The 16836-nt window shown below is 37.9% G+C and overlaps 2 protein-coding genes across 16 annotated transcripts in view; both read left to right on the top strand.

The window, feature by feature from the left end:
• Nucleotides 1-376: 376 nt before the first annotated feature.
• The window catches only part of LOC125799007 (deleted in malignant brain tumors 1 protein-like), an 85982-nt gene continuing 69522 nt past the window's right edge, over nucleotides 377-16836 (top strand). For all 11 annotated transcript variants that reach the window (XM_049474479.1, XM_049474478.1, XM_049474476.1 and 8 more), the window contains exon 1: nucleotides 377-406. In XM_049474479.1, coding sequence (XP_049330436.1) covers nucleotides 392-406 — 15 coding nt within the window. In that variant the 5' untranslated portion in view covers nucleotides 377-391. The remainder of the gene's footprint in view (nucleotides 407-16836) is intronic.
• Nucleotides 7407-16814, top strand: LOC125799008 (sentrin-specific protease 2-like). Of its 5 annotated transcripts, none has more exons than XM_049474493.1 (16): nucleotides 7407-7539; nucleotides 8282-8401; nucleotides 9230-9408; nucleotides 9506-9577; nucleotides 10583-11085; nucleotides 12140-12308; nucleotides 13562-13630; nucleotides 13908-14023; nucleotides 14209-14250; nucleotides 14333-14404; nucleotides 14491-14556; nucleotides 15207-15295; nucleotides 15385-15496; nucleotides 15584-15692; nucleotides 16274-16344; nucleotides 16499-16814. In XM_049474493.1, the coding sequence occupies exons 8-16, from the start codon at nucleotides 13910-13912 to the stop codon at nucleotides 16601-16603; spliced, it is 780 nt and encodes a 259-aa protein (XP_049330450.1). In that variant the 5' UTR covers nucleotides 7407-7539; nucleotides 8282-8401; nucleotides 9230-9408; nucleotides 9506-9577; nucleotides 10583-11085; nucleotides 12140-12308; nucleotides 13562-13630; nucleotides 13908-13909; the 3' UTR covers nucleotides 16604-16814. The 5 variants fall into 5 exon arrangements, with proteins under 5 accessions (XP_049330450.1, XP_049330448.1, XP_049330449.1 ...); XM_049474491.1 differs by lacking the exon at nucleotides 13562-13630 and adding an exon at nucleotides 12436-12459; XM_049474492.1 differs by lacking the exon at nucleotides 13562-13630.

The raw sequence follows: 16836 nt of genomic DNA, 5'->3' as shown, positions 1-16836 counted from the left end.
GGTTATTTTTTGGTAGGTCTGTTACTTGGCAGTTGAGGCAATGGACCATGAACATAGTGTTAGGCTGTGCTTCTGGATTCTTGTCGAGCCAGTATCAGATTGTGGTGGTTTTGCTATTGTTGTTAGTTGAGTGAGTAGTAGATCCTGGCTGAGCCCTATGCATAACCCCAGCTGTTAGGTGCAGGATTTGTCAATTTCCTGTATTATATTACGTGATATTAAGGGGGGGGACTTTTATTTTGAAATGTGTTCCTTCTCACGCTTGCCGCAATGTTCAGTGTATGCGCGCTCTAAGAAACAGCGTGGGGGCTAGTTTGACCAAGCTTTTTGAAGTGGGGGCTGGCTTGACCGCAGTAGAATAATCTACCGCTCTGGCTTTAGTGATAATGTGATGTGGGTTTGGTTGGTGAGTATGGTTTGTAACATTTTTAGAATTGTAACGATGCATCACATAAAACAATTATTAAAGTTAAAGTATTAAACTCACTGAAAATATATAATAAAGTAAAAGTGGAAGTAGGAGAAAGTTAATACTCCAGTAGAGACAGATACAGCATTTTAGCATTTAGGTAAAGTAGTTCTACTTGGTTACTGTACATCTCTGCCTAGAGCCGTTTATAGAATCTGCCGACTCCCTTCAAAAAACTATAAGGCGTTTATAAACTATGATTTTTATGATATTGCTTCATTGCTTCATATAAACCCATTCATTTTAGACCTTCAAGTGGGTACCTTATTCTCCTCACAAGAGATACTTATGTTCTTGTGACAAAACATGCTTTTGGAGAGCAGCCAGATGAGTCAGCGAATTGCGGGCCTCATTTATACGTTTTTAATCTTGATTTAAGTATTAATATGCGTGAGGAAGGTTTTTACGCATGTACCTGCAGTTCCGTGCTTTAACACATGATGTCACTAATTCCTGCTCCCTCTGCAATCTTCTGAAGGGATACGCGTGCCTCAAATCTAGATTAAATGTACGCCCATTTTTTACGCCATATATATTTTTTATAAATCACTGTTCTTGCGTGAGAGGTTGCGCACACACATTTCAGCCCTGTTTTAATGCGTACGCACCCTCTCACGCAAGAACAGTGTTTTAACCCTTGTGTGGTGTTCTGGTCTGTGGGACCCGTTTACATTTTTTATCAAAGGAAAAATGATACCATCAAATACTAGCTGCGGTCCAATCTGAAGGGAGCTGCCTAGGTAGTCATTGCCTTCAAAGGCAGCTCCCTCGTTCGGCAGCATTTTCACCCATGAGGGATCTTATAAGGCAGCGCGTTCGGGACACGCAGCTACTATTTCTAACTCAAACTTATTGGCTTTGGGTCATTTTCTGTGAAGAACATATATCAGAACACATTTTTGATGAACACCCCCCCTACACATTTAAATTACATACAGGATGTTCGGGTCTACTGGACCCGGGGCTAATAAAGGTGTTTACTCTGTTCTCCTCATGTCTGGGTGTGTAGTTTGTGTGTGTTTTGTTTCTGCCCCTGTTGTTCCTGTACCAGCTTGTAATATTGTTGAAGAATTAAATGGATACCTGTCAGAAATTGAATGCTCTTTTGCCCAAAAAATGAGCCACCATGCCCAGTGTGATAAGAATGCGACTAGGATTGGCGGATGGCAGTTTCCCCGGTACAGGACATCAAGTCTTTTTTTTTGAGCTTTTTATCCCAGATTCCATCCTAAACATTATTCTGAATTGCACTTATTTAGAGGGAAGGCCTGTTTTTAGAGAAAAATGGAACGGAGTTGGACCTATTCCATAATTTTGCAGAATTTAAAACATTAAAATGCAGCGGGTCCACCAGACCCATGAACACTGTCTGAGTAACAAAAATATGAACACCATACAAGGGTTAAACGAGCGTACATTTAAGCAAGGTTTGAGGCACGCGTATCCCTTCAGAAGATTGCAGAGAGAGCGGGAATTAGTGACATCAGAGAGGGGGTTGGATCTTTGCCTGACGGGAGACGGGCGGCAGTGGTGGGTCTTCGTGACGTCACCCGCCAGCCACTTTTTCATCGACCCGGCAGTGTCAGGCACGTACCCGGCAGTACTAAAAACTGTCAGGGAGCTAGCTGACAGTATGCCGGCACTACTAAAAACTGACAGGTAGCTTCCTGACAGTACGCCGGCACTACTAAAAACTGTCAGGGGGCTTGCTGACAGTATGCCAGCAGTATTAAAAACTGTCAGGGGGCTTGCTGACAGTACGCCGGCAGTATTAAAAACTGTCAGGGAGCTTCCTGACAGTACGTCGGCACTACTAAAAACTGTCAGGGGGCTTGCTGACAGTATGCCAGCAGTATTAAAAACTGTCAGGGGGCTTGCTGACAGTACGCCGGCAGTATTAAAAACTGTCAGGGAGCTTCCTGACAGTACGTCGGCACTACTAAAAACTGTCAGGGGGCTTGCTGACAGTACGCCGGCAGTATTAAAAACTGTCAGGGAGCTTCCTGACAGTACGTCGGCACTACTAAAAACTGTCAGGGGGCTTGCTGACAGTATGCCAGCAGTATTAAAAACTGTCAGGGGGCTTGCTGACAGTACGCCGGCAGTATTAAAAACTGTCAGGGAGCTTCCTGACAGTACGTCGGCACTACTAAAAACTGTCAGGGGGCTTGCTGACAGTATGCCAGCAGTATTAAAAACTGTCAGGGGGCTTGCTGACAGTACGCCGGCAGTATTAAAAACTGTCAGGGAGCTTCCTGACAGTACGTCGGCACTACTAAAAACTGTCAGGGGGCTTGCTGACAGTATGCCAGCAGTATTAAAAACTGTCAGGGGGCTAGCTGACAGTACGCCGGCAGTATTAAAAACTGTCAGGGAGCTTCCTGACAGTATGCCGGCACTACTAAAAACTGTCAGGGAGCTTCCTGACAGTATGCCAGCAGTATTAAAAACTGTCAGGGGGCTAGCTGACAGTACGCCGGCACTACTAAAAACTGTCAGGGGGCTAGCTGACAGTACGCCGGCAGTTATCCAGCTATCCAGTTATCCAGCTATCCACGCTTCGGAAATTCTCAGTCAAGTCATCCGGGCTTTAAATTTAGATTCACGTATACGTGCGATTTTACGGTAAACAGCAGCGCAGGCGGAGAGCACACTTAAAAAACACAGAGAACGGGAGACCGACACGTTTCAGTCTATTATATTAATTCAGACATACATTAAGCCCAGAAACGAGAAAAAATGGATTTAAAATAACTCACCTCACTGTATATTTTGTGCAGTACATTATCTATTTGATATAATATCCCATCAGTGTTTAAGAGAGAGAGAAAGAGAGAGTTTTATATTAATATTACTTTTTTCAATCCATGCTTCAAATTAAATTTCTCATGAGTTTCCCATAATGCCAAAACAGTTCCACTGTTAGCATTTGATGCCAAAACATAGGCTATCTGTTGGTGAGGACCACTAAAGGACTGTATGTGCAGGTTCTAATGATGGGATGTGTGTTGTATGGGGGGTGTCGGAAGCATGAAGCAGTTGTCTCCTTTTCGTTTCTTTATTAAACTTCACACTTCAATTACATGTGCAAGAGTCTCAGTGGTGTGTGGTTTGGTTGGAATACACGCACACAACTCCTCACATGCTATTCTCTTGAGGCTGTGATCTAGCCAACCTGAAGTGGTAACTTGCCTGAAGCAACAGAGTAAAACTAAACAGCAGTAGAACTAGACCAAACTGCACGTGAAGGGGGCGGGGCTAAGATTCAATGCCAGAGTCTTTCTTACACTATCTCCTCTGCAAGTTTGGGCAAATTTCACTGTATTGATTATATTATTATTATTATTATTATTATTATTATTATTATTATTATTATTATTTTATTCATGTTTAAAATTAAATTTCTCATGATCTCATGATCTCTACAATTTGAAAGAGTCTGTCCTAAGCTATGACTCCTGCAAGTTTGGGAAAAATTCACTGTATTGTTTATTTTATATTATTTATTTATTTTTATTATTCATGCTTAAAATTAAATTTCTCATGATTTTTCCATAATGCCAAAACAGGTCCACTTCCATATGAAAGAGTCCATCCTAGGCAGGCCCGTAGCCAGCATTGTGATGGGGGGGGATCTTTTTCCCCCAAAAGTGGACTTCATTTGGCTCTCTACTCCAATGCCCCCTAAATACACGAACACACTTCAAACCTTTTAATTTAGACATATTTTATTTATTATAAGTTTGTTGTGAATCTGTTGTTGCTGTCCTTATTTGTTCGTCTGTTGCTCCTGTTGTAGAAAAGAAAATGCAAGGTGGGCTACCCCCACCTTTCGTCCGGGATAGTGCCATGATGGAAGAACACAGTCAAGGTCAACAAAATTCTTCAAGCCTGAGCTACATCTCATATGTTATATGTTAATGTGTTAGTAAATGTATCATGTGGGTTAATTTGTCATATAATAGAGTCTGTGTTAGTCACATGCCTGATAAAGAATATATTGTGATTATTGGTTAATCTTTTATATAAATGCGTGTAAAATACACTGTGAGTAATAAACATGATCAAATACAATGTGTATACATTGTACCTTGTATATGAATACAAGGTTTCACACAATGATTATGTAAATATAGATACTAAGATAAGTAATCATAATTGAAAGATATTTGTCAATAAACCCAACGTATAATAAACAGTTACTCTTCACTCCCCACTGTTAACATACATTTTATATAAATGTAAGTGTTACTCAAACTTCCTACATCTGTGATGTGACTTCATTGTCTGTCTCTGTTGCTCACCTCAGTTGTCTGTTGCTTTGTTCCATTGTCTCTGTTGCTGCCCTCCATTGTCTGTCTCTGATGTTGCTGTCCTTTATTGTCTATCTCTCTACTATTGACATAAATAGATATGAATTACTTCATTAGGAACACTATCGGTATGGTCATTAAAACTTAAACATGAATTAATAATAATATAAATTGAAGTGTTCTGTCTTATTAAAATCTTCCTATAACTGTGATGGGACTTCGTTGCCCCCCCCCCCCCCCTCCCTTCAGCTCGCTGAACTCGGCGCCTGATTGGCTGACAGAGCTCATTTGCATACCGTCTGGTCTGTGAGGGTCTGCTGATTCATTAGATATGCGTGGATTCGTGGAGCGACCAATAATCCGCTTTTAATAACGCGTTAAAGTTGATATTTTTTTCTGCCTCAAATTATTTCAAGCACTGTTTGGATATATGTGAGAATTACTGGTGACTGGATTGATGGATTTCCTTAAGTTTGGAGGCGTTTTGAAGGTAAGAGTGTGGGGGAAGTGCTGGAGGGAGTTGGGTGTGTGTCTCGAGTGTCCTGAGGTAAACACAAAGCGAAACACAAGCAGATTTAAACTCTAAACACAGTTCCGTAATCCGGAGAGGCAGACGGTTCGAATGGTGTATAACATGTCCGCATTCGATCAAATATGGACGTACGAAAAACGTAAATATGAAAATAATATTTCATAACTTTCATAAACCAGGCATATTTCGCCCCATATGTTTATTTTCTGAAATGAGATACGGCTAAATGGGCTAGATAACTGAAAAGCTTTAAAATGGCATATTGGGTGTCTACATTGAACCTATAAGTATTCATAAACACAGACAGATATTAAATATCATATTTTTCTGGCCCGCCGGCGGGCCAGGGCGTGTTAAGAGGTTAACCCCCTTTTTACACCTCTATACTGTATTTTATATATGGCCTTAGGAGCAACAGGCATGTTGAGAGTAAAATACACCCTAGCTTGATCGTCAGCATTGCAAAGTGAGTGATTGAATGTTATTGTCACTTAACCTACATTTCTTATAAATCAACTAAAATCCAGACTTTGGAGTTATCGCAATAATAACAGTAATAATCCGGTGTTACATGTACAATTATACTATTGGGCTAAGCCGAGTTGTAAAGAAATAGAAGCCCTGCACTCAGCAACTTACCGATTTTGGGCCTTTTTTTGAACAAGTCACCAGTATTTTGGGACAATGTTACCGCCGTTTTCTTCCGTTTTCGCTCCTTGTCTTCTTTTTTACCCATTTTCTCAAGTAACAAAATGTGTAAAGAGAAACATTAACAATTTTTCTTACTCGTCACTACTCTGGGGGCAGAGGGGTTGGGGTGGCTGAGGGGGGGGGGTTGTGGGGGATGGGGGGGGGGGGGGGGTCGAACGAACCCTTCGATCCCCCCTGGCTACGGGCCTGCTAGGTAAGCTCCTTGACAGTTTTTAAAACTGCCGGTGTTCTGTCGAATTCTCCTACCTTGTCGAACCGTGCTGCCCCAATGTATATTTAACTGTAAAAATACAAAAGAAGCACTATTTTAGGGCATGTACCCAGTGATATTGCAGTAGATGTACGTTATTAGATTTGGATTGCATAATTCATTGTACCATGGCAAAGTTATAGTAAATATAGCTCATTACAAACTGCTTTTGTATTTTATTTATGATAATAAGTGTAATTTTTAGTTTCCATTTACACTTTTGTGCAATGACAGTGCGTCCAGGTTGTTTAATGCACATAAACCCCCCCCTAAACCAGATTAATTATACATAAAACAGGAGAAATAATTAAATTGTGTAGGTGGGCGCATGCGCAGTACGTTTGGGAAGCATGTATCGATGGGTAGGAAAATTCGACAGAACACCGGCGTACTGTCAGCAGGCTCCCTGACAGTTTTTAAAACTGCCGGCTTACTGTCAGGAAGCTCCCTGACAGTTTTTAATACTGCCGGCGTACTGTCAGCTAGTCCCCTGACAGTTTTTAATAGTGCCGGCGTACTGTCAGCAAGCTCCCTGACAGTTTTTAATACTGCTGGCGTACTGTCAGCTAGTCCCCTGATAGTTTTTAAAACTGCCAGCATACTGTCAGCAAGCCCCTGACAGTTTTTAGTAGTGCCGGCGTACTGTCAGGAAGCTACCTGACAGTTTTTAAAACTGCCGGCATACTGTCAGCAAGCCCCCTGACAGTTTTTAGTAGTGCCGGCGTACTGTCAGGACAGTTTTTAAAACTGCCGGCATACTGTCAGCAAGCCCCCTGACAGTTTTTAGTAGTGCCGGCGTACTTTCAGGAAGCTACCTGACAGTTTTTAATACTGCTGGCTTACTGTCAGCAAGCTCCCTGACAGTTTTTAAAACTGCCGGCGTACTGTCAGCTAGTCCCCTGACAGTTTTTAATAGTGCCGGCGTACTGTCAGGAAGCTCCCTGACAGTTTTTAGTAGTGCCGGCGTACTGTCAGGAAGCTCCCTGACAGTTTTTAATACTGCCGGCATACTGTCAGCAAGCCCCCTGATAGTTTTTAAAACTGCCGGCATACTGTCAGCAAGCCCCCTGACAGTTTTTAGTAGTGCCGGCGTACTGTCAGGAAGCTACCTGACAGTTTTTAAAACTGCCGGTGTTCTATCATTTCATCCTACCCATCGAGTGGTCCTACCGAGGCTTACTGCGCATGCGCACATCATTTTTACGTCAAATGACGATGGTTTTCGGGTACGCCCATAATTTTATCCTACCTGGATATAAGTACGGTGAGTTAACTTGCTCTTTATAATGTTTTAACGTCTATTTAATGTTCATTGTTTGCTTTAAGCTTACTATATGAACTAGGCGTCATGTTAATGTCTGCAGGAGTGTTTTAAACGTGTACATAGAAGAAAAAAATACCTTGAGTGGTTAAAAATGGTGCGGTTAAGTTCAAAACTATTCAATGTTTGTAACGTTAACGTTACTCTCGGTGGTTTCGGTAGTTTGCGCTTACCCACGTGTAACTACGAGCCTTACCTCATTAATTTGGTGGGCTCAAGAGCACAAATATATTCAGAGGCTGTTTTAGGGCTTTTGAGCAAATACAGGTACATTAGTCTGGAGTTAAGACTTGTCTTTTAGCCTGATAAATGTACACAGAAGTTAGCTAGCCGAGTGAATTAAAGCTAGCCTTCTAGACACGGTTAGTTGAGCCTATTGTCTACGAAACTGAAACTTAAACAGGCCAAACCATGAATACTTAATATACAGTAATATAGTATAATATATATATATATATATGTGTGTGTGTATGTGTGTGTGTGTGTGTGTGTGTGTGTGTGTGTGTAAATATATATGTGCATATATTTGTGTGTGTATATATATATATATATATATATATATATATATATATATATATATATATATATATATATTTCTATTATAATAGAGTGGTATTATCAGTGCTTTTTGAAATTGTTTTGGACTTTAAATTGACCCTTTCCTTCCATCCATCTTCCGTGATAGCCATGGAAAAGAAGTGGGAAACAGTATACAATCTTCTGTCTTCGGGATCATACCCATCAGACTTTGACAAATCACAGCGGCAGAACCTTCGGAGATATGCCTCCAATTTTCAGATAAAGGGTTAGTTTATATAAGCATCTCTCTTTTTATGATCTCCTTTTTGCTCTCTCTCTCACCCACACACACACTCAGATGTATAGCATATATATGGTGATTATGTTCAGAATTCAGAATTACAAGCAAAAACAGTACTCCCTTCATTAAAACTATAGGTAGGATAATTCGATAGCCTAATTATGATCATAAAACAGTACTCCCTTCATTAAAACTATAGGTAGGATAATTTGATAGCCTAATTATGATCATAAAACAGTACTCCCTTCATTAAAACTATAGGTAGGATAATTTGATAGCCTAATTATGATCATAAAACAGTACTCCCTTCATTAAAACTATAGGTAGGATAATTTGATAGCCTTAATATGATCATAAAACAGTACTCCTTTCATTAAAACTATAGGTAGGATAATTCGATAGCCTAATTATAATCATAAAACAGTACTCCCTTCATTAAAACCATAGGTAGGATAATTCGATAGCCTAATTATGATCATAAAACAGTACTCCCTTCATTAAAACTATAGGTAGGATAATTTGATAGCCTTAATATGATCATAAAACAGTACTCCTTTCATTAAAACTATAGGTAGGATAATTTGATAGCCTAATTATGATCATAAAACAGTACTCCCTTCATTAAAACCATAGGTAGGATAATTTGATAGCCTTAATATGATCATAAAACAGTACTCCCTTCATTAAAACCATAGGTAGGATAATTTGATAGCCTTAATATGATCATAAAACAGTACTCCCTTCATTAAAACTATAGGTAGGACTGTAAAATCTCATTGATAATCTAATAAAGTATTTAATTGTATTATGTAGATGGAGATCTGTTTTTTGGGAATCAAAGAAGGGTTATTAAAACCAAAGAAGAAGCCATGTTGCTGTTCCAGGAGTTTCATTCCTCTCCCATGGGTGGACATTCAGGAATCTTAAAAACACGGACAGCCATGTGTTCCAGATTTTACTGGCATGGAATGTCAATCGACATTGACAACTGGGTATGTATTTTTTTCTCATTTGTTAGTTTTTTTAACCAATTACTGTATTTTCAAATAATTGCAAGCTGTTTGGATTTTAATTGGGTTCATCTTAAAGGTACTGGAATGTGATAAATGCCAGAAAATTGGAAAGCCTTTGACCGCTGCACAACCACTACAGTGCATTAAGGTAAATAATTGTGTTTTTGTACTGAATAATTCGCATGTGGTTGTGATTGCTTTTACCAAGTTAAACCAAAAAGAGAGTTTTCTCTCATTGCATGTTGAAAATGTAGTGAACTGAGCTGCACAATATAGACGTTGCAACACTATTCAATTATGGTAGAAACTCACAATGCCAATGAAAAATAAAGCCATAATACATGCTCCTGCATCAATTTTCTCATTTATGGTTTCAGCACATAAGCTGTCTTTTGCATTTTATGAAATGTCCTAACCAGTGGAGCAATGAAATTACTGCGAAATATTTAGTAAAACCTCCGTATATCAACTTAAATATTCATTATAAGCTACAAACTTTTGCCATCTCCTTTAAAGTTACTGGTTTGAGGTTGCATGTTTTTTTTTGGACTGCAACAGTGTCATGTTTCCAGTGACTAATTCAAACTCCTCCTTACCTTCTCCTTAACTTAAACAGTCTAATGAAATAAAGGCAAGTAAATCGATCAAAATATAATGTCATGGTTCTTAAATAATTCTGACACAGTGTCATTCTTTTTTTCTGAAAGTGAGAAAAATTAAAAGACAAGCAAATACTCTCCTTCCATTTTATTCAACATGTTATATCCTGAACTGCACAAATTCCAACTAGATATGATTGATTGTGCTCTTTTTGTAATCAACAATGTCCATGATCAAAAAAATAATTATGTAAGAAATATAGTGACCAGCCCTACTTTTATTTTTCTACTGCACTACCTCATATCTACAACTGATTACTTCCATACTTTATGTATAGTTTTTGTATTTATATATTTATGTATATATTTTTAAGTCTCAGTTTTGAATTTTAGTTTAGAGTCTTATATCCCTTACTGTGCTCTCTTATTGTACTACACCTATTGTTTTTCTACTGTGTTTTGTAACTGCTACTGGCTGCTAAATTTCCTTTGGGATCAATAAAGTATCTATATATCTGTCTTTAATTATAGCTTATTTGTTTTTTGCTTTGTAGGTGTCTGCGGTCTGGGAGCTCATTGGGATAGACCTAACAGGACCATTACCAAAAACTTCAGATGGCTTTCAATACATTTTGACAGTTACAGATTATTTCTCAAAATGGGTAGAGGCCTTTCCTTTGAAAACTAAATCTGCAGCTGAAGTGGGTAGAAATCTTTGTTCTATCATTTATAGACATGGCTGTCCAAAGCGCATCCTTTCAGATCAGGGACGGGAATTTGTTAATGATGTAAGCGTAATCATTAAACTGGAAAACTTTTGAGCCCTCTGTTTATTAGGATTCATAGTTGCTGTCTTGACACTATGCTTGTGATGATTGTGTATTTATTTTGCATGCAAATTGAATGTTTTTATAAATATATTTGATTACAATAATCATATCTTTTTAAAGCTTAACCATAGGCTTTGTGAATTGCTACACATCCAAAGGAGCGTAACAGCAGCCTATCATCCACAAACAAATGGCCTGGATGAGAAGACTAATGACAATATAAAAAGGTATATTTTTGTATTTATTACAATGCTTGCAAGGCAAAGCCAATTCAACCACACCCTATATAGTGCCTTATGGAAAGTGGCAAATGCATGTAATACAAAACAGTGTCCCTTACATTGTTAATGGCATTGCAGACAGTGTGGACTCAACATATTTCCTGTTTTGTCTGATCAACTTCATGTTAATTGCATGTCATACATTAGTTTTAGATTTTAGGCCTTCAACACAATCCTAAAAGGTTGGGATAGTACAGCAATACAATTTTGTAAAATAACGAAATATTTCTTCGTTGTTTGATATCCTTGGTGCCTAAACCAATTATGATCATCGTGAGAAGGGCACTACAAAGTAGTAAATGCTTCACTGTGCCAACTTTAAGGATGTGCTATAGGCCTATAATACAGTATTTGAAGTATATTAACAAATAAGTTGTCTGCAATGAAATAAAGGGACATGTAAAAAACACTGGATTGTTTGTTTGCATTTTCCACACTTTCCCAACTTTTTCTGATTTGGAAATGCATAAAAGCATTGCTCTAAAACATGTCACATGGTGTTTTTTTGTGCATAAACTTGATGATTTCATTCTTTTCCAGCAAGCAATGCATTTCCTTTAGCAAATTAATATAGATCATTTGTTCCCCTAACTTTTGTACAGTTAAGCACCCCTTCATACTTTAACAGCAGTCACACTTCATTCAGCTTTCAGCACAGGATAAACTACTAGTCTAATAAATCGTCAATTTAAGTTGAAAAAGTGATATGCAAGTGGGACCAGGGAACAACACATTACTCTGTATCATAACTAATTCATGATAAAGAGTAAAATATTAAGTAAAATAAATGTTTGGTCATGTCCTGGACATATAGTGTCTGTACAGATAGTTAATGGAATGAATGAAATGAAGATTCATTTCAGAGATGTAGCCAAAACGTCACTGGTATTCCACATGGTGGATATTGGGAACCACTTATATATACTGGCATTAGCTATTATTTATTGGTAATTTGGTTTACGAAGCAATTTTTTTAATTAATTATATTTTTGCATTTTAGAGCCCTTAAAAAATTGGTCAATGACCAGCAAAACGATTGGAATGTCTATCTGGATGCCACCCTGTTTTCATTGCGGTCTAAAGTGCACACTACCACAAAATTCTCCCCGTTTCTTTTGATGTATGGGAGGGAGGCAGTGTTCCCTTCAGAGGTTCCTGTTGAAGTGCCAGTAAGTATGTTTTTGTCTTTACAATTGTAATAAAATTATGACTCTCTATTAGTTTCTCAGATGACAGTCTTGGAAGTCTGTTGATAATTTTCTTCTTACCATCATAATCCTAAATAACATGTAACAGTGTTGAGGTCTGGACTCTGGAGTGGTGAGTACATTATACTGAGAACACCAGAACCTTCCTACCTTCCTTGTTTTGTGTCTGTATCTTCCTTTCTCATTGAGGGCTTTATGACTGAAACACATCCTTCTAGACCCATAACATTCAGCTGTCTTTTCACAGAGGAAGGATGAACAAAAACACCTGAAACTGGGGCTTGTCTGTCTCTCTCTCTCTGTGTCTCTCTCTCTCTCTCTCTGTCTCTCTCTCTCTCTCTCTGCTCAAACTAATGTTTATCTGATGCAGGCAGTTTGGATAAGGCAGTTTACTCTGGTCTACTGTATTCACTAATTGGGGTAACATTTGCTGACTGTTTTTCAATTTAGCTTTCCAAGATTATTCTCCCTGAAGGAGGATACAGCGAGTTTCTTGATTCAAAACAAAAAACATCGGAAGCTGTTAAAAAAACAGCAGAAGATAACATACGTAAGTCTCAAGAAAAACAAAAAGAAGCATATGCCAGAAAAGTGCAGAAGAAATACCAAAATGTTGAGTATAATGATGGGGATGAAGTACTTCTACTGAATATGAGGAAGCGAGGAAGGAAAGGCGGAAGAATAGAACCGGATTTCTCTGGTCCATATGTTATCCAGTCAGTCCGTGGCAAACTTGTCACAACCCTGAAGGAGCCATCCTGAAAAACAAGTACAACATTGGCCATCTAAAACCATATAGAAGAAGCCAGGCAGCCGACAGTAGCAGCAGCATCTTCTCTCCTTGTCCTCAGCAGTCTTCTTCCAAGAAGAAGAGTTCAGAAGAGTACACAGACCCAAATGTACAACGGTGCTCAGTTATACGTTTAGCTTCAAAACAAGCTGATGTCAAAAAACATGTGCAAACAACCACAGTAACTGAAAAGCCTGCAACAAAGAGCTCATCAAACACTGAAAGAAGCATTCAAGAAGAAGGTGGCATAGTTACAAAGTTCAGATTTTGACCTGTTGGTCCGTTTGTTACCAGTTTGGTCTAACCCAGAACATTTTTGTTCATGGAGGTTTGCCCATGATAAACTGTTTTCTTCTTCTTCTTCTTCTTTCTATAAGCCCTCTGTTTGAACTGTTGGTCTTAATCTTGCCATTTCACATTTTAGGGTGGACAAAATAACCTATGAAAATGCAAGGTATTTGATGTATCGAAGGAATTCTTCTCCAGCCCCTAGGTTGGATTTTTACACCTAACATCTTATGAATTAGGCTATGCACACTACTTTCCATTGATTCTCCCACAGTCCTAGATGATTCCTTTAAACATATTTGTTAAATAACAATCATTGTTTAGGTTATCATGTCCATCCCATTTATTTTTGCTTTTTTTGTTTGCATGAGGCCTGTTGGCCTGTTTGTTTTACACTGTTTGTTTTATTTTGCCCTGTTTTAGCCTTGTTTATCAGTATATAACTGATATGGTGATGCTAATGTTTACATATTTATTTTCAGTAATGAGACTCTGGTCTTCAAAGGACAACAATCAGGTGGAAGCAGTTGCCGGGCCATACAAATTGTATGATTCTTCTTTTAGAACACTGCAAGGGACCGAATGGGTCGCTGATGAAGTAAGAATTAGAAATAAATAAAGTTTAATTAGTCCTTCTCAGGATTTAGTTCCAACTGGCTGGACACTTTTGCTGCTGGATCAAACTATTCAAAGAGGCCAGGCAGTTGGAACAAAATCCTTAGAGAGATTTTTTTTATAAACAAATTGTTTATTTGTTTATTAACAATTATTGTGTGAATATAGGTGATTGATGCATACCTGAACCATCTGATTGAACAACATAAGGCAAGTAGGGTTTAAGGATGTAGTTATTTTGAGATTCTTTGATATGTTCTTATCATACTAATTGCTGGTTGCTGTTTTACAGACGCCTGTATATCAGCTGTGTGCAGTGGTTGCTTCTTCTTTAGCTGCTGGACAGTTTCGATGTCTCAGAAAGGTAATGCATTTACACATAAAGTTCTGGTGATTACTTAACCCATTTAGAACCATAACTAATATTTTCTGTTGAAAACTTAAACGCAGATGAAGTTCCCAGTTGAGGACACATGGCTGTGCCCTGTCAATACCGGAGGACATTGGATTCTTGTGGTGTGTGTTCTTAAAATTACATATTTCCAGTAATGTTGCTTTGTTCATTTCCAGTTATGGGTCACAATATATTGTCAGGATATATATTTCAATGCATACTACAGTGGAAAACACTGAAGTTCATAAAATCAAATTCAAGCATTTAATTCTTAGTTCCTATTTCACCAACAAGGGTATTTTTAAAGGGGTTAAACACTGAAATATTTTGGAATGAACAGTGATCTGAGTAATACTGTGTGTACGTAAAATACATTGGACAATCTTAAAGAAAGATTTGTTTGAGGTAAAGAACCATTTTTGTACACAATATAAATAAATGCAGGATGTAATAATGTTAAATTTATTTAAACCATATCATATCAATGCATGAAAATGCATTGTTTTAAATTTAATACAAGCAACAAATTTAAAAAAAAAATGTTCACCACTGTGTTAATCATTTGGGAACTAAGGACGGGGAGACACATAATATACTCAGTCATCTTACTGACCTTTCAAATCAAATAATTTTTTCCACCGGGTGTTTTTAGAATTATTCAGCTTTTGTACATTTTTTTGTGTTACTTTTTTTGGAAATAGGATTGTATTTGGGAAAAAAAATTAACAGAAAATCACTGTTAAACCAAAGTATTTACATTAATTTTTTTTAGATTGTCAGCATGTCAAGAAAGATCCTCTCCATCATTGACCCCATGGGAAATGAGGGATTATATGAGAGAAAGATTTTGCGGAACTGGAGGTAAGCTTCTTATTAAGAAACCTATTTCATCTTTTTTACAAAGAAACATACGCGTTCTGATTGCAAATATTATGTTTTGGGCCAAATAGGAATTTTTTAAAGATGATTGGACACCAAGATCACAGCGCTGAATGGCGAACAACAGTATTGAAACACAACCCACAGCAAGATGCGAGCAGCTGTGGCGTTTTAGTGCTAAAGGTATGTTAACTTTTTCAGCTTTTGTTCACATAAATATCTTCAGGCCAATTGGTGTATGGTTTAAAAGGTTTGTAAATAATATTGCAGTTCGCAGAAGATTTTCTTTCTACTGGAGCTATCGACAATGTGCAGACAACACAAGCAGCTATTAGCACCGCCCGAATGGGGATAGCCTGTTCATTGCTTGAACGTAAAGGTGAGTTGTGTAGCAGTGGCCATTATTACCATATCGTACATTATATTTTGTCTCTCACCTATGCTCTATGAATCAATTTTGGTTAGGTGATATAGTATTTTATGTATGAATCAAATTGTGTAGTGATGCTTGTCATCAGTGAAATACAACCATAAAATACTCACAGTTCTTTCAGTGTGTGTTGTACTGGTACATGTCGGTGAGACACTACAGTGTTGCTGTTGTTTTCGAACACTGTCCATTCACTGTCCACTCTATTATTAATTTCTAACTGGTAGGTCTACCTTGTTAATGTAAAGTTAGAGATAATAGCTGCACAGTTTGTGTTCCTCTAGTCCTTGATCAGTGCAAACATGACACTGTTGGCTGGATGTTTCTGGTTGATGTATTATTCTCAGTCCAACAGTGACACAGTTCTATTTAAACACTCCAGCAGCACTGCTGTGTCTGATCCACTCACATCAGAACAACACAAACTAACACCACCATTTCAGGGTCACTGCAGTCATGTAACATTGTCATTGCAGTAGCATTTTTCTTTTTGTGCAAAAAAAAAATAATGAAAATGAATTTGCTTCAAGGCAATGCAGAGGACTACTGCACAGTTTGCTCTATGCTGGAAGGGGATGGAGACAAGAGCATGACTGAAATGGTAAATATTTACATGTCTGCAAGTATGCAGTACTCTCATTGTTAATGAGTTACAATAAAATAAATAAGTAAATATAATCGTTTTTAATGTTTTCTTTTTCCTATTTGTCACACATTGTTAATGGATATCAATTTGATTTTTTTTTTTTTTTTAGGTGCAGTGTGATGTGTGCAGTCGCTGGGCACATTTTGAATGTGTCCAATATAGTAAAGAGATTTCCGCCAACTACCACTGTAGAAAGTGTACAGTTAACAAATAACCTGAATGTATTTTTTCCTGGATTAAGCTGCACTTTGCACTGTTTGTTTTAAAATGTAAAATCTAAGTACACTGTATAATATGTTTATAAAAATGTGTGTTATTGGATTACAATGCAATGTTCAACTTAATTAGTAAAAGTATTAGCAAACCATGAGAAAAAAAAACTTTGGGGATTCAGTAAAATCACAGTGAACCTTAATCAACTCCCATCAGGTCATCCGATTGTGGTTA

The sequence above is a fragment of the Astyanax mexicanus genome, chromosome 2 (genome assembly GCF_023375975.1).
Source record: "Astyanax mexicanus isolate ESR-SI-001 chromosome 2, AstMex3_surface, whole genome shotgun sequence".
Classification (NCBI taxonomy): domain Eukaryota; kingdom Metazoa; phylum Chordata; class Actinopteri; order Characiformes; family Acestrorhamphidae; genus Astyanax; species Astyanax mexicanus.
Note: the sequence above shows the minus strand (reverse complement) of the source record. Positions and strands in the feature narration are given on the sequence as shown.

Coding starts and splice junctions, on each gene's coding strand:
- LOC125799008 (XM_049474490.1), top strand. CDS start 13,874: ATGGTGATGCTAATGTTTACATATTTATTTTCAGTAATGAGACTCTGG. Junction 14,024..14,208: donor CCGAATGGGTCGCTGATGAA/GTAAGAATTAGA, acceptor GTGTGAATATAG/GTGATTGATGCATACCTGAA. Junction 14,251..14,332: donor ATCTGATTGAACAACATAAG/GCAAGTAGGGTT, acceptor GCTGTTTTACAG/ACGCCTGTATATCAGCTGTG.